General features: G+C 39.2%; 1 protein-coding gene across 4 annotated transcripts in view; it reads left to right on the forward strand.

Annotated features, from left to right (window-relative positions):
• Positions 1-208: 208 nt before the first annotated feature.
• SGCD (sarcoglycan delta) overlaps positions 209-21,341 on the forward strand; it is a 434,639-nt gene continuing 413,506 nt past the window's right edge. For 2 of the 4 annotated variants that reach the window (XM_081501896.1, XM_081501897.1), the window contains exon 1: positions 9,263-9,607. Coding sequence is in view for 1 of the 4 variants with exons in the window: in XM_081501895.1 (XP_081358021.1) it covers positions 219-289; positions 20,406-20,514 (180 nt within the window). In the remaining 3 variants the exon portion in view is untranslated. Of the gene's footprint in view, positions 290-9,262; positions 9,608-20,405; positions 20,515-21,341 lie in introns of those variants that run through there. The other 2 variants (XM_081501895.1, XM_081501898.1) reach the window with 2 other exon arrangements.

Raw genomic sequence — 21,341 nt, forward strand, 5'->3', positions numbered from 1 at the left:
AATTCTTATTGATCCTGATGTGTGATCCTTTTGATGTGCTCTTAAGTTCAGTTTGCTAGTGTTTTGTTGAGAATTTTCACATCTGTGTTTTTCAGTGATACATGTGTGTGTGCTAAGTTGCTTTAGTCATGCCTGACTCTTTGTGACCCTATGGAGTATAGCCCACTAGGATCCTTTGTCCATGGAATTTTCTGGCAAGAATACTGGAGTGGGTTGCCATGTCGTCCTCCAGGGGATCTTCCCGACTCAGGGATCGAAACTGTGTCTCGTGTGTCTCTTGTATTGGCAGGTGGGTTCTTTTACCACTAGCGCCACCTGGGAAGCCATTGTCAGGGATATTGGGCTGTAATTTTCCTGAAGTGTCCTTATTTGCTTTTGATAGGTTAGCCTTGTAAAATGCATTTGGAAGTGTTTCCTCCTCTTCAGTTGTTTGGAAAGGACTGACATTCATTCTTCTCTGACTGCCTGGTAGAATTCACCCTTGAAGCCATCTGGTCCTGGACTTTCCTTTGTTCAAGGTTTTTGATTCTTGCTTCAGTCTCCTTACTAGTAATTATTGTGTTCAGGTTTTCTCTTTCTTCATGATTCAGTCTTCTTAGATTGTATCTTTCTAGGAATTATTTATCTCTTCTAGGCTGTCAAATTTTTAGCATATAATTGTACATAGTAGTCTCCTTTGATCCTTTGTGTATAAGTTATAATGTATCCTGTTTGGTTTATAATTTTACTTATTTATGTCTCTCTTTTTTTTTTTTCTTTGTTAGTGTAGCAGTAGATTTGTCATTGTGTTTATCAAAAACAGGAACTCTGAATTTGTCGTTCCTTTCTGCCTTTCTGCTCTCTCTTTCCTTTATTTCTCGTCTAATCATTATTATTTACCTTCTTCTGTTAACTTTAGGCTTAGTTCTTCTTTTTCTAGTAAGTTTGATGTAAAGTTAGGTTGTTTACTTCAGGTTTTTTTCCCTTTATCATTGTAAACTTTCGTCTTAGAACTGCCTTGCCACATTCCATAAGTTTTATTGTGTTGTTGTTTCATTGTTTTTTGTCTTAAAGTGCTTTTTGATTTCCCTTTTTGACCCACTGATTATTAAAGAATGTTATGAATTTTTCAGCTTTTTTCCAATTATTGATTTTTAGTTTCATAACATTGTGCTCAGAAATAAAATCCTTGGTGTGATTTCAATCTTCTTAAATTTGCTAAGACTTGTTTTGTGGCCCAATATCTGTCTTATCCTCACATTGTGCTGTGTACACATGCACATATATGTATTCTGATATTCTTGTATGGAATGTTGTGTATATGTCTGTTAGGGTCATTTGATCTGTAATGTTTTTGAAAACTTTTTTAGCTGAATTTTTTTTTTTTTTTTTTGGTCGGGGGGATTTAGCCATTGTTGAAAGTGGGCTATTGAAGCCCCCTATTATTATAGTGCCGCCTATTTCTCCCTTGAGCTGTGTTAATACTAGCTTTATATATTTAAATATTCCAATGATGAGTATATATATTTGCAACTGTTATATCCTGTTGATGAATAGCCCTGTTTATCGTTATACAATGACCTTTTTCTCTCCTGTGAAGTATTTTGACTGAAAGTCCATTTTGTCTGATATGAGCATAGTTGCTTCAGCTTTCTTTTGATTACCATTTGCATGGAATGTCTTTGGGCATCCCTTCACTTTCAGCCTGGTGTCCTTCATGTTTTTCATTTTGTGGTTATCATGAAGGTTACATAAAACATCTTACAATTGCAAAAGTCTATTTTAAGCTGATAACTACTTAACTTTAATTGCATACAAAATCACTCTACACATTTACTTTTCCCTTCCCCAATTCATTGTTTTTATGTCATACTTTACATTTTCAATATTGTTTATCAATTAACAAATTATTGTAGTTGTAGTTTTTTTTTAATGCATTTGTATTTTAACTTTGAAACCAGAGTTAAAAGGATTTATGTACCACCATTTCAGTATTAGAGTATTCTGAATTTGACTGTATATTTATCTATACCTGTAATTTTTATGCTTTTAATTTTTTAGGTTTAGTAGCCTTCTTTCATTTCAACTAGAAAATCTCCAATATTTCTTATAAGGCAGGTCCAGTGGTGATAAACCCCCTCAGCTTCTGTTTGGTTGGCAGTGATGAAATATTTGTTATTAACAGCACTGTTCATTATTAGTAAAATGATAAATGTTTATTAAGCAGCTATTATATGCCATACACCATTGTGGCTCAGCTGGTAAAGAATGCCTGCAATGTGGGAGACCTTGGTTCGATCTCTGGGTTGGGAAGATCTCCTGGAGAAGGGAAAGGCTACCCACTCCAGTGTTCTGGCCTAGAGAATTCCACGGACTGTGTACAATCCATGGGGTCGCAAAGAGTTGGACATGGCTGAGTGACTTTCAGTCACTCATGGTAGTGGTGGATTTGCTCAATTATGTCTCTATCACATATATGAATGAACTCCTTTTAAAGAGGAAATGACTTGAAATATATTTTCTTTCCTTGACAGTTTTTAGGTGTTTTTTTTCTTGGTGTACATGTGCTGGTTTTGAGGGTTGAATTTTGACACTTGGCCTTTGCTTTGGAGCAGCAATAGTCATTCAGAAGGCTTATAATTAGTTTCAGGATTCCTGAATCCAATGTTATGTTTTGTATCATTGAGCACTGATGTGATTGTAAAAATAAAGATGAGTGATGCTATCATTTTTTTCAAGTACAGGTTTTATTTATTTCTGCCTACCATGGAGCACCTACCATGGCATCAGGCCCATTTTTATTGATCCATAAATTTTATTTCTAAATAAAAATGTGATATTTCAAGAGTTTTACTTTTAGCAAGCTGTAATACAATGGGAAATTGTGGACCAGAATAAAATTTGGAAGACTTGATCAATGTTTTGTGCTTAAAATGAAAGACTGAATGGAACCATCTATACCAGTATTTGCTTTTCACTGTTTAACTTCTTTAGAAAAGATGTATTTTAATGTGTTTCATTACTCGTCACATTAAATTACCAACTGTGTCAGTTCCTCCTCAGAGTAATGATTAGCTTGAGAATCCTGCATTGTGTACTATACATTTGAATTTCCAAAACAGAAAATGGCTTCAGCTTAGACATTATGTCTGGCCGGTAGAGATATTCTGAAAACTGTGGTTCGCTGATTTGTCTCAGAGCCAAACTTTCTGGTCTGGGTTCCCTCCATGAAAAAAAAGTTTCTTCAAAGTCAACCAGGTAATTTTGCCCTTGACCATTGAAAAGCAGGATTGGATTTGCTCTGCCTGTTCTGAAGCCAAAGCAGAGTGAGTGTCATTCCCCATTGGGTATTATCTGTGAAGTGAACCCTTAAGTGAAAGGCTGGCATAGTGTTACTGTTCTAATTGTCTGCCATTAGTTTAATTCAGCTGCCTCGGGCTTATACATAGAAAATACATTTTCTGTCCTTTGGTTAAAATATTGCCTCTTCATATTTCTTAAAGAACCTTCTCTTGGCAAGATTATGACTATGTCTTAGTGCCATATCATCATAGTTCACACCAGACTTTTGTATGACTGCTGTGAAAGTGAAAGTGATAGTTGTTCAGTTGTGTCTGACTCTTTACAATCCCATAGACTGTAGCCCACCAGGCTCCTCTGTCTGTGGAATTCTCCAGAAAGGAATACTGGAGTGGTTAGCCATTCCCTTCTTCAGGGAAGCTTCCTGACTTTCCCAACTAGCCTACTTAGTTCATATGGTGGAGACGGAGCTGATTCCTTCCCTTTAGTTGCCAGGATCGTCACATGAGCCAAATATGGACCACACAGAGTCTCATCTACTGTGCTGTGCTTAGTCGCTCAGTTGTATCTGACTCTTTGTGACCAAATAGACTGTAGCCCACCACCCTCCTCTGTCCATGGGGATGCTCTAGGCAAGAATACAGGAGTGGATTGCCATGCCATCCTCCAGGGGATCTTCCTAACACAGGGATTGAACCCAGGTCTCATACCTGTGATCATAGGGGTTTGTACAGGGATAACCTTGTGGCTCAAACTGACATACCTAACATCCTTTCTGAAAAATATGTTTTATTTGCCCTGTGACGATGACCTTGGGACCACCTGTGGACATCTTACTGCCCAATGGAGCAAGCAAAACTGAGAATGAAGTCCAGACAAGAAGATAGAGCCTTGGTTATATTTTAACTGCTACATTCCATCCCAACTTAAGATCCACTTGGGGTTAGACTAGTATGATTTAGGAACCTCAGCTTTTTTCATTAGGCTGATTTGACTTCTGCAACCAAAAGGGTCCTGGCCAATGCCTCTCTTCTCACTTGTGCCATAAGTACTTGGTGTGTCTGTATGACTTCACCTTCACTCAGCCTGCCTCTTAAGTAACTGGCACAGCAGATCCTCTACTCAATAATCATAAGCATGCTACTGTAACAGAGAAGACCAAACCTGACTGCATATTGTATATATTCATTTAGCTGTAACTCTTGTGCTCTGTTGGAGAAGAAAATGGCAACCCACTCCAGTATTCTTGCCTGGAGAATCCCATGGACAGAGGAACCTGGTGGGCTACAGGCCATGGGGTCTCACTGAGTCAGACATGACTGAAATGACTTAGCACTTGTGCTCTGTTGCCTGTGCTTAGTCATGCTGGCTTTGTACCTTTGTAGAAGAATGTTGCCTAAAGCCTGTAATACACAGGAGAGCCCGTTTTCAAGGCTCTGACCTTTAAAGGCGTACTATTTTTCCATTACAATAGAGACAGAAAGTTGTAGGACAGGGCATAACCTTTGTCTTGTAGGAGGTTTGGAGGAATAATGTGACCAGACCTAAGAGGACAGCAGCAAGCACAAAGGATTGTGCCACCAAAAAGTTTGCAACATCCAGCCATACCCCCTTCCTTTTTAGTGTCAAAGAAGTTTGAATTCTACCTTTTTTTTTCCCCCTTGGAGTAATCTACATTCTATTTCTTTTTTAAAATTATTTTTAATTGGAGGATAATTGCTTTACAGTATTGTGTTGGTTTCTGCCATATATCAACATGAATCAGCCATAGGTATATGTTATGTCCCCTTCCTCTTGAAACCTCCCTCCCACCCATCCAACCCCTCTAAGTTGTCACAGAGGACCAGTTTTGAGTTTCCTGCACCATACAGTAAATTTCTACTGGCTATCTAATGTTTCATATGTTAATGTATGCGTTTCAATGCTACTCTCTCAATTCATCCCACTCTCTCCTTCCCCTACTGAGTCCACAAGTCTGTTCTCTATGTGTGCATCTCCACTGCTGCCCTGCAGATAGGTTCATCAGTGCCATCTTTCTATATCCTGTACATGATACTCGTTTCTCTCTTTCTGGCTTACTTCACTCTGTATAATAGATTTTAGGTTCATCTGTCTTATTAGAACTGAGTCAAATGTGTTCTTTTTATGGCTGCGTAATATTCCATTGTGTATGTGTACCACAACTTTCTTGGTAAGATGGTTTTCTGGACACTAGTCCACCATCATCTTGATATGCTGGCTTTCTGAATAAAGTCAGTGTTCCTTTCCCTAATACTTCATCTCTGCCTTTATCAGCCCATCATTTAGCAAGCAGTACAAGCTTGGGCTTGGTAACAGTACCTGTACCTGAGGCCTTAAGGGCTTTGTCAGGCACTTGACTTGATAACTTCTCACTGTCTTTTAGATAAACATGTGAATGGCTTACTAGTTTCTGAAAATATTTACACCTTATAGAAAAACTCAGTATTCTGAGTACAATATAATATAATAATTTGACATGTCAGAAGAATTAAATGAAGTTTCAAAATTTGAAATTTAAAAAACAACAGAGTTAGATGCATATTTCTGACTTGGATTAAAAAAATGCATTCACTTACTTAAAAATATCTATTGTACACTTCCTAAAAGCTAGGCAGTATGCACAGAACTAGGATACAGTAGAGTGAAAGCAAGGCTAGTTTCAGGCCTAAAGGAGAACATTTATTTTCTAGCAGGAAAGATTAACATGATTCAAACAAAAATACAAATAAATACATAATTACATCTATGAGTGAAAGTCTGGGGATATATATAGCAGGGGATTTTTGGTTCTGGGGTTCAGATATCTGAATCCTAGAGAAAGTGATAATAGAATATGAATTTAAAGATTGAATAGTAGTTAAGTAGAAGAAAACTTAAAGAGTGGAGGTGTATTTTCAGGAGAGAGTAGCTTTTCTTTTTTTTTTTTAAGATTTTCAAATAGAAAGATACATGATTTCTTTGAAACACTGGAAGAAGAGGGAGACTGACAGCAGATGAGACTGAAGATGCAGACAAGGGACTAGCTCAAGCCAGGCCTTTCAAGTCTTAGTGGTGGTGGCCATTTTTCCCTTTCAAGCCGTGGTGAGCCATCTACGAATTTGAGTGCACAGAGTGACACAGTTATGTTTATGTTGGAAAAGTTAAGCTATCACTGTAACTTAGTGATTCTTAAGTCTGGCTCATAGTAAAGTCATTTTGGTTTTTGTGGGTGATGTGGAGATCAAAACAAAATACTATTACCTGGTTCCTATCCCATTCCCACAGAATCAAAATCTAGTTGATTTTGGGCTCCTAGCTCTGGTTATTTTAAAAGCTCCCTTCAGGTGATGTTGGGGATCTTTATTCAGTTGTCAGCAATGCATCAAACAAAGCACATTTCCCTTAAATAATTCTTAAGAGGGCATGTTAAACAATTGCCACATATGAGTTTGACAGAATGTGACCGCTTGCTGGTCTGATAATTCAAGTTTTGGATACCTTCTCTTAACATTAGAAGAGGTAAGTAACTTTTTATAATTTTCCAGCTAGTAGTAATGAATGGTGTCTCATAGTGAGTTGTTGCTAAGTCACTCCCTCTTCAAATAGACAAGTTGAAAGGAGCCACGTAGTTAATTTGTGGAGAGACATTGTGTGTCTCAAAGCAGCATCCTTTGGATTAAATCATTATTTTCTGCCTTTGTATAAAGTCTGACCTTGGTTTTTCCAGTTGTTTTATGATTTTTGCTTTTGTTTTGCCATTGTTTTGTTTTAAAATTAAGAACTACCCTACCTCTTTTTTTCCCCAAAAGAAGTTGAGCACCTTGACATGATTAATAAGTTCATGAACCACTTGCTATGATTTCTTTCGAAACAAAGGCTCTAGAACCCCAGATAGAAATCTGATTCTTTAGAATTTGTAGTCACCATTTCCTCAGTAGGATTTTTTCCTTGACTTAGGGGATTTTATTTTGTAGTTGTTGCTGTTAATTTAGAGCATTGCCCATTGCCAAACATGGGAATTGCAATTGTTAATGGTCTTCTATTTTTAGAATGGTAATCTTGAGCTCTTAAGTTTCGGAGAGAAGGTCCAGTTCTCTGCAAATAGCACTTTGTTCAGCCTCATATAACTGACTGCAAATTTGGTCTCACTGTTTACCTTGCCTGTGAGTTAATCTTGAGGAAAGACTTCAGTGTTATGTGTAGAGAATAAATGAAGAGTAGTCATGTGGTTGGCTAGTGTTCCAATACAGCATTAGGACGCTTGTCTATGCTTAAGGTGGTAGACCCCTATTATGTAAAGGGCAGCTGGCAGAAAAGTTAATTAGCCAATCAGATAGTTGACACTAGGAACTCAAACTAAATGTGAGAGTACAATTTTGCTTTTCAGTGAGAGAGAGAGTCTGGTTTTTGCTCAATTCAATAAAAGGAAAAGTAAACCAAAATGTATTTATATGCACTCTAATAGACAGTTTGCATGAATTACCTCATCAAATTCTAATAATTCTGTGAGGTAGAGTCTGTTGTTATCCCCATTTTACAGATGAGAAAACTGAGGCCCAGAAAAGTCAAGCAAACTAATCAGGATTCACAGCCTTTAAGAGACAGAGCTAAGATTAGATCCAGGCCATCAGATTATAAGCCTTCTCTTGTGAAGGTTAGATGATCCTGCCTTTCCCAAATGATGCTGGGATAGAGAAAACATATGGAAAATTCACCCCAATCCTACTTTCTGGCCTCAGTTGTAACATTAAGTCTTTTGCACCTCTGGACAAGTCATTTCATCATGTGGACCTCCATCTCCCTTTGCAAAATTAAGGGTTGAAACAATTTGTATCGGGTCGTCTCTGGGGTTCCCTCCTCCTCTGAAGTTCTCTGATTCTATAATTGTGTCCTGACCTTAGAGGTACATGTGCTCCTTCCCCATGCCACCCTCCAAAGACACTGCTTCCCAAGGCAAAAGTCGAATCCTCCTGAAAGAACCCATTGCAGTTTGATGCTAAACCCCAGATCACACCAAATCTATTATTCACAACAGCCCCTCAGGAACACACAGCACTTTTAAAATCTGGCAAGCCAGTTCTTCAAAATAAGTTGCTAGTGGGATATGATTTTGGAAGTACAACGTTAGTACCCCCAAAAAAGAAAAAAAAAAAAAAAGCTCAGAATAAATGAGGGTTTCTCTTTAAATCATCTTATCCTACAATGTTAGTTTTGACAGCTTAGCTTTGGCTTTTTAGATAAGAGGTTTTCAGTGTGGGAGAAGAGGAGTGTCCTCTTCATATCTTTAGAAATTTCCTTTAGTGTTTTACGGAAAGGTAGACCACACGGTCCAGGAGGATGTACATAAGACATTGATGGAGTGCCATCCAGAAATAATCACAGGTGCAGAGAATTAGGACACATCCTGATAAAAGGTACATTTTTTCTCCTTTCTACTTCATTATAGACAGTATTACACAGTCAGCATTACACAACACCCATTACACCAGCATGCAAAATATTACATTTTCAGACCAGCATCATTATAGAGCAGAGAGCCACAAAAGTGCCTGAAAAATAATTGCATTATTTTTAGTGACATCAGTAAAAGATGCACACATCAGGATGAGGGAACAACTCAGAAGTACTGAACCAGTCTGAAAATGCTAAAAATATTTTTCCCCCTCCAACAGTTGAAATGTTGAGCAAAGACAGTGGCAACGGCAGGTAGGGAGATCAAATCAGAATTCCCATCTCTCAGTTGTAATAGGCTTGTAATCAGGACTGGCAAGAGTTGGGGAGTTGGGAAGCTAACATGGGTCATCAGCTGGGGACTGTTAGAGGAAGGAGAAAGTTGAAAAGGGGCGGCATGGAGCGGCAGCAAGAGGAGACTCAGCTCCAGCATCTAGCACCCCAGAGCAGAGGCCGTGTGGAGGATGGCTGAGAAATCAGCATTGGCTCTAGAAGCCCTTGCCTTTGTGGTTGTGTGAGCCCAGCAGACGCATGGGCACTGGGGCAGGGGAGCGCGTCTGTGCTTGACACATGTGTTTCCCATTGAGAGCTGGAGACAGCCCAGTAGCTGGGAGTTGGCCTGACAAAGCTGTATTGAAGTACAGAGTACGGTTTCAAAGCAGTCAGAAAAAGAACGGGAATGCTGTTCAGGAAATTCTTCAGGCATGGGCAGGGACTTGGCTGCAATTCTGCAGTTGGAAAATCTGACTGGGGCAGCTTCTGAACACAGGCTGGGCCTGCTCACCCTCGGCAGGCCGAGTGGCTGCCTCCTTCCAGCCGCTCCACACACGCCTGGATTGTGTGGGATTCATCAGCAGCTCTGTGAAGCAGAGGAGAGGTAGGGGACTGTTCGGTCCTTGCGTTTCCACGCTTTCTCTTCACTTTCTACCTGCTGTTTGTTTGGAAGTACTCCGAGTTTCTGTGGGTGGCGGGGGTGTGCATGTGTGGGAACAAGTTAGAACTTCATCACTTAAACATCTTCTGTGGGGATGTAATCTTCTCCCCCAGGCCCCTCCAAACTGTGGTTTTCAGCAGGGCAGAGACGCTTTGAAAAGTTAGGATTGAACTGGCAACAGCATTGTGAAAAAGAAAAGTCTGTGAACTCTTGTGTTGTCACCCTGTTCCAACCTTCTGTAACTTTTCTACGAGAAAGGACTGTTCATTGACAGGGAAGATAATTTTAGATGAAACTGTCTGTGTTCTTTGCTTCATGAGAGTTTGGAGAGGGGCATTTATAGCAGAAAATGGCTTTCATTTTAGAGGGAACTGGGGTTTGAAGTTTCTATTTTCGATTACGCTTTCAGGGTGTAGGAACAGAAAATGTGTGTATGAGATCCTGGCATCTTTTATAATCATGCGGGATTTTGACTGTCATTAAGGAGCTCAGTGATATATTTGCCTAGAAATATGCTGGATCAACATGTATAATTCTGTTTCTATAATAATTTTCAGTTTTTCTTAGTTGCAGAGGTATCCAGCAGTTCTCTCAGAAAATACTTCTGTAACAATGTTGTGAAGCAATTATACTCCAGTAAAAAATACTTCTGTATTTTATGAAGTATAGACAAATACAGAGTCACAGAAGGCAGTAATTTACTCAAAATCAGTTAAAAGATAGACATGTAACCGTGTGAATTTTATTTAATTTATTCTATTTTGTACCTTACTGAAGAGAGTGCTTTTAAAAATAACAAATTTTAGATAATTCATTTTCACACATATCAATTATAATGCAACTGATTTTTACCCCTCCTCCACAAAAGCTATACCTTATCCTACATTTAGCATTTAGAAAATGCAAAATATAATATAAATGCATTTAAGGAAGCGGTTCGGTTCTGAAAGAGCTGAACCAAATCTCACTAGAGCTTTGTGATTTCTGGCAGAGCCATCAGTGACAACAATGGTGTTTTCCAAAAGGTGCTTGGCCAGGAGTATGGTTGGAGAAATAGATGAATGAATGGATTTGTGGCTGCTTCTTGAAAAGCAGAAGAGTAGCTAGACCTCTTAGGGTGGACCTCAATGAGGTTTGTATTTACTTTTATTCTAAAATATATCAACAAGTATCTGATAGTAAAGAGGTAGATTAGTGGGTGAGTAAAGAGTGCAGGGCTGGGCTTGTTCATATCTGTCTGCATAAGACCTAGGATACGTGTGCAAGCATTGTGTTTTGTCAGTGGCAGGTCAGCCTTCTCAGTCAGCAATTTTTTCTCTACAGTCTACATTTGGAGGAGGGAATTAGGAAATGACTGGCAGCAGGAATTCTTATTCTGAGAAATGCCACACAAATATTTTCTTCATGAACGTCATCTTTGGGTTGGCTTGGCTTGGGTTGGAGTGAAGAGAGTTTGGAATAATTCCAAAAAGGGGAAAGAAGACAGGATAGACAGTGACTACACTTAGGTTGCCTATGGAGTGAGTAAGATGCCAAGACAGATTGGGAACCAATGTGAACCACAGCCAAACACACTGCCAGTGAAAAAGGAGACTGTGAGCTCTAATGTCATGCTCTTCTAAATTTAGCTGAGCAGGCATGAAATAACAACTTCACGTTGCAGGGCTGTGCACAACATTGCCTGAAACTTGGAAGAAACTCTATAGTTTCCCTCTTTTAGAAGTATGGGAGGTGGAAATCAAGCTCCCCTGACATTTGAAAAAAAGAAAAAGGGGTGAAGGAGGGTAGAGGTGAAGAAATCCAGGGCAGAGGTACAAGCTACAGGGAGGGAGGAGTGGCCACAACACAAGCTGGGTGGAAGGAGATCCATGTGCAGGAATGAAACATACATGCTAGAATAGCAAAGCCCATTGGACACTGATTGGTTCAACTTGAAATGTGTGGCTAAACTATGGCCTTGGTGAGCAGAATTGTTTTACCCTGTTCTCAATGGAAGACCCCATGGTTGGTCCACCATGCTCTGCCTTATGGAAGCAATCAGAAAATACATTTTGTAAGACTGGCATTGCCCAAGGGTTCAGATTTCCTAAGTGAGGAGGGAGCAGGCTCTTAAGGCCTTATTTTTAACCCATATTTGTTCCGTCTAGATAAATTTCTTCTGGGAGTGATGAGTGAAGAGGCCAGGTGGAGATGGGGGAGGGATGGCAGCAGGCAAAGCTTGTTCCAAGGCCTGCCCGTGGATGCTTCATCCTGAAGAAAAACTTTTGAAAAGGAATATATTAATAGAAGGATGCATATGCATTCCTGCAATTCATGAATTTATTTTTATCTCTTTTTTTATTTTAAAAACATCTCCAAAGGCATGTACCACATTGTTGGTGAAAGTATTTAATATTCCATAAGGTGAGAAGGTTCATGGAATTATGGAATTGACCATCTGGAAAGGATTAAGGCTTAACATCCTGTAGTCCAGAATTTGAGCTTCAGTGATATAAAGACCCCTTTTAACAGGGCGAGAGAAAGTCCATGATCCCACTGTTTTAATTATACTGTTGTTGAAACATGTACAAACCCCAAAATACTCACTTAGATATTACCTCTTTATTTTAATACTTTTTAAGCATCCGTAACCCTAAAATAAATATATGAATTAAATACAGAGAAAAGTATGTAACAATATTCAGGTTATCAACATTGGTTTCTTAATATAGAGGGTGTTTTCGTGTGAGTATGAGTCTTGTCAGACTCTTTGCAACACCATGGACTGTAGCCTCCTCTGTCCATGGAATTTTCCAGGCAAAAATACGGGAGTGGATTGCCATTTCCTATTCTGGGGAGCTTCCTGACCCAGGGATCGAACCCACATCTCTTGTATCTCCTGCATTGGCAGGCAGATTCTTTTCCACTGGTGTCACCTGGGAAGCCTAGAGGATCCTTTACTAGAATTTAATAAGGTTTACACAATGAACATGGAACTGAAGATTATTCTAATTCCATACACTCATACTCTTATATCTTGGATACATACTTGCTTCTTCCATGACTTTTTTTCTCTTCAAATGTACCTTCATTTGCATGCCAAGATATCCTTTGATGTGCACCTTGAAGGAATATGTCATTTTGTGTTATATCACACTCTATTCCTTTCTCTAGTCACGACAATTGGAATCAAATCACTTGCTGCAAAATGACTGTACACTGAATACAAATGCACACACCAAAACCATGAATAGTAGCCACTGGTCATGACTTGAATCTGCATTTCCTAGGATAAAATTTGAAAAAATAAAATAAGTACATCAAAGAAATGAGAAAGGAAAACACAAGAACAAATGTGGCAGAAAACTCTCTGAGTCTGGAGAAAATCTGAGAATCCCTGTGCCTTGGAGACTCTACCTTGAGAAGTAATGATTTTGACCAATTCTGGTTCCATGGAGGAAACTCAGCAGGATTTTAGGAGGGAATGGCTCTGGAAACACCCCATCCATTTTTCTAAACAGTATAGCCACTTTTATTTGTTTCATATATTGGGGTTTTGCAAGAAATTTCATTTGAAGAAAGTTTTAATGCTATATTAGTTAAGGCTCCATTTGGCTGCAAATAGAAACCCTGCCCATAGAGTCAGAACATGTAGGACCTTACTTTTTGTGCAAGTGATGTATATTACACCTAGATAGTCCAAGATTGTTGTAGCAGCTGAGCAGTGTCACCAAAGATCTCAGCTTCCTTGTGTTCATTTTTTCATTTCCACATGTCATGTTCAAGTCAGAACAAAAATGGCAAAACATGAAGAAAAATACTTCTCATGACCCTTTGCCTCTTAATCAGGAAGGGATCCCCTCCCACATAGACTTTTCCTCGTGTCTCAGAATATACCCAGAACTGGATCATGTGCCTACTGATCTCATGCAGTTATAGTACTATGATGGGTGGAGGCCCTCTGAGTGTGGAATAGGAGCCCACAGGTCCAGATCAAGAGTTTTAGAACTCTTCCGACCGTCTTTTGCTTCTATTTTAAAGACGTATACACTGAGACTAGAAAAGATATGTTACCTTCTGGGAGAACACAGGTATTCAGAGACAATGACAATGCTTCTTGTCCCTTGACCCCGAGTCTAGTGTCAACTACTTGTTACGTGTGTGGCTTATTAATGACAGGTGATACTTTGGAAGCTATGTCAAAGAAAGTAACATAATAGAATCTTAGTAGGAGGAGATCTCTCAGAAATCACCTGGTTCCATGGTCTTTCAAAACCTCTTGAATCAGAATTTCTGAGGTTAGAGTTGAGGAATCCCTCTATTTTTAAAAACTCCTCAAGTTATTCTGTTGAAGCCAACCAGACATTGGTCTTCAGAACTGAATTTGTTTTACACTGTTGGGGTTAAATCATTATTTACTACACAAGTGCTATTTATAGTATTGCTGACAGATGTCAGCCAGATGTGACACCAGTTCATCCAGTGATGGAGAACCTCGCTATACTGCAAAGCAGCTTGGGGCGTTATTTATCATCTCCAGTCTCCTCAGGTTGGGCCACATTTGCATCTCTGTACTTTGTAACCCATAACCATTGCTATACTCCTAAGGCACATTAGAGAGTGGTAGGAGGACTTGGTACAGAACTGAGGTGAAGAGAAGGAATAAGGGTAGTGGTGGCCACAAATCTTGGGATAGGTCCTGAGTCTACTAAGAGCTGAATCTCAGTTTTTCCAACTGTAAAATGGGATCAGATGCCTATAAAGTGTTTTCTCTCACATTCTACTGTTTTTGCCATTCTCAAACTCTATTTCTTTATGAATGTCTCATAATCTTTCTCTCTCCATTGTGTTTTCCTGCACCCTTCTCTTTACCCTTTCTCTGAACACAGTCTAGGCAGCCTCCTCCTGACAAAAATACAATTCCCTAAACTCAATTCCAGTCATCTAACAAGGCCATATTGCATGAACAGGACACTACCATACATCTGTGAACCCAAGGAGTGGAGGGTTATTGTAAGCAAGAAGCAGCACAGTAAGAAAGAAGAGTGAAGCGGGGATGATCTTGTAGCAGAGGGAGAATGATTACACTGTGAAGTGAGCTTAGGTTTTGAGGTACACAAACCTGGACTGTGACCCTGAGTGTGTGACCTTGGGCAAGTTACATCCTGTCCATGAGCCACAATTATATCATCTTTAAAATGAACATGGTAGCATCTACCTCATAGTATTTTCTGAGCTTGTTCTTAGAATGTACTTAGCTTGGTGCCTTGCACGTGGTAAGGACTTAAGTATGTTAGCTGTATATATTTAAAATTAGTTCCACATGAGGCAAACTGACAAAGAAGGAAATAGGCACATCAAATGATAGAATGAGGCACTGAGACAGTCAGCAGAGGAGGAGAGTTTTATGCTGAATGATCCAGGTTACTTTTTCTTTGTCACCTTAATTTCTCTGAAGATTCTGCTGTCCTTTTTCTTTCACCTTTGCTACCAGACAGAAAGGTAATCATCTTTCTTACGGTTTCAAATTCCTTTTGTCAAGTGTGAACTGTCTTCCATAAAGGAAGCCATGTAAGCTCTGACCTGTTGAGCAAGTCTGCAGGACTGGGGGAGGGACGTGTCACCATGGTTCACTAAGGGTATAAATCCTGTGAGATTGGTTTGCTCAAAATCTTTGCTGGTTGTTGTCTCAGTGGAACTCTGGGTATGTAGGTGGATATGGAAGTGGTAGCTTTATTCTTCTTTTTAACCAATAATGCAGTGGCACCTATTACAGCAAGCACAGTTCCCTGATAAAAACCATATCACTGGGGATTAAAAATTCCCTTCTTGTTCAGACCACAGAGCCTTGCCAGGATCAGACTTGACAGGATCGGACTTGCTGATGATTTCTCTGAATTTCAAATAATATATTTTGGAATTCCTAGAAACTCTGCTGTTACTTCCCATGGTCAAAATATTTAAGCACTGAAACTGGTCTCATAAAGCTCAGAGTAAATAAATATCAGAATGAGCTCTTTTCTCCACTCCATCATTCCCCACTACCCTGTTGTCCCAACTCCAATTGTGGTTGTGGTCCTGCGTCGGCATAGTCAATGAAGGAATATGCTTCAAACCTAGAGATGCCTGTCCTTTGCTTCCTTTTCTTACCTGTAGTTGTCTTCTTTACTGTTCTATACTCTTTCTAGCTCTTTCCTTCTGTGTTTTTATTCCTTTCCTCTTCCCATTGCCAGTTTATTTCTTTCTTGTTTTTTTTTTTTTCTTCTGTTTGTTTATGATGTTTACCAAAGTCATCTGCTTCCCTCAGTGGGAAGGAGTGTTGGCAATAGACCAGAGTCTGGACAGCAGAATTTTTACCACGTGATGACAAACATTACCTCCTAGGCTGGCTGTGACCTTTAGAGGTTTGTGGTCTCCCTTTGTCACTGGTGAAGCTAATCCTGGTGTTTCTTAGGCCAAGAATGCAAACACCAGGTCCCAAACTGGCAATCCAGGGCTGGCCTCTGGACACATTTTGACTCATGAAGTGTTTTTTTGTTGTTGTTTTTTACATCCACTTAGTTACAAAGCACTTACATGTACTGAGGTATTATGTACAAATTTAGATCTCTAGATTATGTAGAAGAAGCTGGAGAAGGGCATCCCTGGCCTGATTTCTCATGGTGCTTCAGTTGGTGGAATGGTCAGTGTTTGTTGTTTTGAGAGGGCACATGTCCACTGCATTCACTGATCCCGCCTGCCTTGTCTGACATCAGTAAGCTCTCAATAGGGTGTCTCATCTGAAACACAGAATATAGAAAATCATTCAAGTGACCATTTTTTCAGTTCTTTCAAGGGTGGTACCTGCAGTATATTCTAGATACTTGAAAGAGAAGTTAAGACATCATGTCTTAATTCTCTCAGAGGACACCATCAAGATGGGCTAAGTGTCCATTGGGAAGAAATACAGTAGAACAGCATAGTGGCCAAGAGCGTGGATCTCAAAGTTGGACATTCTTTGGAATCACCACCTCATAGAATTGTACTTAGGATTAAAAATTTGAAATGTGATAGAAATCAGAGCAATCACTGCTACTGGGGGGTGAGGATTGATGAGGAATGGACATAAGGGAACTTTCTAGGATGATGGAAGGATTCCCTGTCTTGACTGAATATTTTTTATACAGATTTATAAAAACTCGAGCTGCATAGTGAATATCAGTGTGTTTGACTAGTTGTAAGTTATACCTCAGTAGACATATATACATATGAGCATGTGTATATACAGACATGTGTGAAGGCATACAAAGTGCATAATAACTTTTAGCTGTTACTGTTATCCTGCTTCTTTCTGGACGCTTTGATTTTTTTTTTTAAGAAATAATCTTTAAAAATTATTTCTTGACTAAAAGTTAGATGCAGAGATTTTTCTTTTCAGACCACAGATTTTCTTGGAAGTATATAAGAGCACAGCTAATAGCTCAAGATCCTTGCCAAACATAATTGTCAAGGGATAACCTATGGGATCAATGCTTATTTTTTGGAACTATTGAATCACCATAGAAGGGTGTGCCTAATTTATTACAGCTGTTCTTCATGATGCTGTAAAAATATATGGGTTTCAGAGAAATATCAAAGATAATTTATTACCTGGGTGAAAAATGCCTGTACTTAGAGTAACATGTGCACTGGCTGTGATAAAGTAGTCACTCAAAAAGTATACGAAGAATTGTCTTAAAATTAGTATCTGTTTTGAGAAATTTTAGCTATAACTGCTACAAAAATATGTTTTTAATTAGCAATCACACTTTTCTGACCAAGTATACACACGTATCCGCAAACATTTAACACCAGAACTAGAATAGAGTTTTCACTCAGGCACTCTGGGTTCAAATTTTTGCTGTCTTTAACAAGCTGAATGACTTCAAATAGGTTGCTTAACCTCTCTGTTCTTCAGTTGCCTTAACTGTAAAATTAGGATAGTAATTATATGTCTATGAGGATTAAATAGGTTCAGTATAGCATTAGAACAGAGTCTAGTACATGGTAACCATTATGCAAGTATTTATCATCAGTTTTGTATTCTTTGTGTTAGGAAACCTAGTTTTGTTGCCATTTGCTTTAGGGTACTGTTCAAAAGGCAGCTGAATGTTGGTCGATGAAAGTGATGTCAAATAGGAGTTTGAATTGAAAAGACTAAAGGCTGAAATTTGTGGGAAACATGCTGGTTTTCAATTTAGCTGTCTTGTGACTAACTTACTGTGTGACCTTGATGAAGTCGCTTTACTTCCTTGGACCTCGTTTTCTCATCTGTAATTGTGACTTGAACTTTATATAGTCTATGTTTCGTTCAAGCATTGTGTCTCAGTCTTTGATCTTACATGTTTGAGTCATGTTCATTATTTTATTCGGAGAAGGCAATGGCACCCCACTCCAGTACTCTTGCCTGGAAAATCCCATGGATGGAGGAGCCTGGTAGGCTGCAGTCCATGGGGTCGCTAAGAGTCGGACATGACTGAGCAACTTCACTTTCACTTTTCCCTTTCATGCACTGGAGAAGGAAATGGCAACCCACTTCAGTATTCTTACCTGGAGAATCCCAGGAACGGCGGAGTCTGGTGGACTACCGTCTTTGGGGTCGCACAGAGTCGGACACGACTGAAGCGACTTAGCAGCAGCAGCAGCGGCATTATTTTATTACACAGCTGCGTCCCCAAGTCACAGAGCTCTGTAGTGGCCCAGTTGCAGTTGCCATCGTCTGGTTCTGAGCCAAATCATCCTTAAGGATATAAGAAGCAATGGATTTATGTACCATAGAGTAGCTGAAAAGATTATAGAGGAGGCCACAATGGGTGGATGCAGTGCCCTTTGCCTGTGAAAATGACATTATTAAATTTGCTATCAATATTTGAAATTCCTTTTCCTGCTTAGGGTGTTCAGTTCACATACTTTTGTGGTTCTCAATGCAGTGTCAAGGACCACATTTAGAATGATGACTGAGTGGTATGCAGAGCCAGATCTTCCCTGACTATCAAGGTTCCTTCAAGTCTTTGCTCAGATACTGCTTTCTCTATGAGGTCAGCCTTTCTCATGCTTTTAAAATTTGAACCTGCCCAGCTCTCCACCCCCAGCACTGCTTATCTATGAAACACTGATTATCTATGAACTTTTCTTGTCTTTTTATTTTTGGATCTTTTACCTGTAGCCCCCATTCTCTTACAACATAAGTTTCAAAGATAGTTTTCATGTTGTTTAGCTGTCTCTTCCATCATGGCCTCCTGCCACTGCTTTGAGATTAGGGATCTGTGGCTTTGCTCATCGATGTATCCTAAATGCCTCGGGTAGTGCCATGGGATGACCTGAAGGAAAACAGATTTGCCAGGTGGTAGCAGTGCATATGACCTTTTAAAATACACCCCATGCTAAATATATCTAAATGGTAATTCTAAATGCCTTGCATCCTTTTCAGCAAAAGTTAAGCCTTTGCCTCATTCTATGTTTAATGGAAGGAAACATAGAAATTGAGTCCAGATCCTAACCAACTTACTAGTTAGGAGCCCTTGAGAACATCCTATCATTCCTTAGGACCTCAGTATCTTAATTTATGAAATAGTTTTAATAAGATTGATCCCCTAGAGTGTTGTCAGGAATGATCTGATAATGCCTAGTACAAATATGTATGTGTGTTTCACAAAGATATTTCTGCCTGAAACGACCTCAACTGACACCTCATACATCTAAATCTCTAGGACAATGAGAATGTTCATATACTGAAATATCTTCTAATTCATCAGAGATAAGGATTTTGAATTTAAATATAAGGTGTTTTGTACTTTGGAGAAGACTTTGATGATAATATCTATACAACACAAACACACTCTCAAACCTACCTTAACCTAGCAGTTCAGTGTCTCAGGTCTTCTCTGAGAGGTGTGTTGGGACATCTGTGAAACCTGTATAACCCATTCCTGTGGCTTTACTTATATGCAGAAAACTTACACATTTCATTTGTGAGCTCTGTCTTCCCCCTGAATTCCAGATTCATTTCTAAGTGCCTTTGTGACACCACCCCCATGGATTTTTCTGTGCATTTCAAAATCAACATGACTAAACAGAGTTCTCTCTCTCCCCCCTCCTTTTACTCCATTCGTGTCCTGCCCCACAAGCCACTGGTCTCCCAAAGTTCTCCATCCTGATAAAGGGCACTATCATTCACCCTGCTGCTCACGCCAGAACCCTAGCATTCTCCTTGACTCCTGTCTTTTACTTACACATGCTCTCTGTCTTGGGAAACAGCGAATTCTCTTAGCTCTACTTTCTAAATATAGCAACTGGTCACATTCTCACTCAGCCTGTACCCAAATCTGAGCTACTGTCACCCTCTTTGGGTGACTGCAGGAGTCACAAGTCCCCAGTTTCTCTGCTGACATTCCTGTCCCCTGCAGTCTGTTTCTTAGAGAATAAGGAGAACAATTCCAAAGAGAAAATCTGATCACTCTTGTGTCTTAGTTCTCTGATAGTTACTATCACAGTCAATGTCATGCCTGTGGTTTTACTGTGGCACATAAGACCCAAGGTGCATCCCTTCTGCCTGCACTTCCAAGCTTACTTTCAGACACTCTCCCCTGTGCATGCCCTGATGTATCCATACTGTTCTTGAAACATGCCAGGTGAGCCCTTGACTCAGGGCCTGTACACCTGCTGGCATTGTTTCCTCTGACTGGAGTGCGCTCCCAAATGTCCTCAAGCTTGACTCTCTTGCTTGTTCATGTTTTTTCCTCAGATATTTCTACCACAGAGAGGCTTCCCTGAACGTCCTACAGATAAGAACTTCCCCAGTCTTTGTCCCCTTCTCTGGCTTTACATTTTTCTTCATAGTACTTTTCCCAAGAGTAAGTATGACAAGCTCAATATTTGCTTGTCTGTTATTTTTTACACTAAAATGTAAGGACCAAGAGGCAGGGAATCTGCCTTTTACTGCTTAATAACTATCGCCAGCACATTGTAATACCCAGTATTTATTTGTTTAAATAAGCAGTTGTATCAGAAAATTAGTGGAAACAACCTCAGTGTTCACCCCTAAAAGTTGGTTGAGTTAAATATCGTGTACCATACAATTTTAAACTAACTTAAAAAATAGATTTTTGTGTTTTTATTGGACTATCACTGAGCTATATAAGTAAATCAAGTTAGATTGGAAACAGTAAAGAATGAAAATATCCCCTTCTTTTTGTAAAAAAGAAAAATTTAAATGTGGGTATGTATGCTTTGAGTGTATATATTGGATAAAGCCTGCATGTGTATTGAACATTTATATAGGGATAAGAAAGAAGTTGGTAATAGTTGCCTCTGTGGAGAAAGGCTGAAAGTGTAAATGAAAAAGAGATTTTAACTGTACCTCCTTCAGCTCTTTTAAATACATGCACTTGTCTAATTTTTTTTTCAGTAAAAACTGTTCAATACTTACATGTTCAAATTCTTGAAAAACTAGAAGATGTAATACCTAACTTATAATTAGTCCAAATATTTATTTAAATAGGAAATGCCATTCCTGGATCATTTTATACAAACAGACATTCACTTTTCTGGGCAGATTGTACAGGGAAAAAAATGTCGATTGTTATATCAAAGGTAAAAGTACAGTGTTGTTACAATTGTCAAAACTGTGTCAAACATTAGCAATCCAAGACTAAAACCTTGTATGGATGGCTGAGTGAAA

Source organism: Giraffa tippelskirchi, chromosome 6 (genome assembly GCF_054371585.1).
Source record: "Giraffa tippelskirchi isolate mGirTip1 chromosome 6, T2T-mGirTip1v1.2.pri, whole genome shotgun sequence".
NCBI classification, from domain to species: domain Eukaryota; kingdom Metazoa; phylum Chordata; class Mammalia; order Artiodactyla; family Giraffidae; genus Giraffa; species Giraffa tippelskirchi.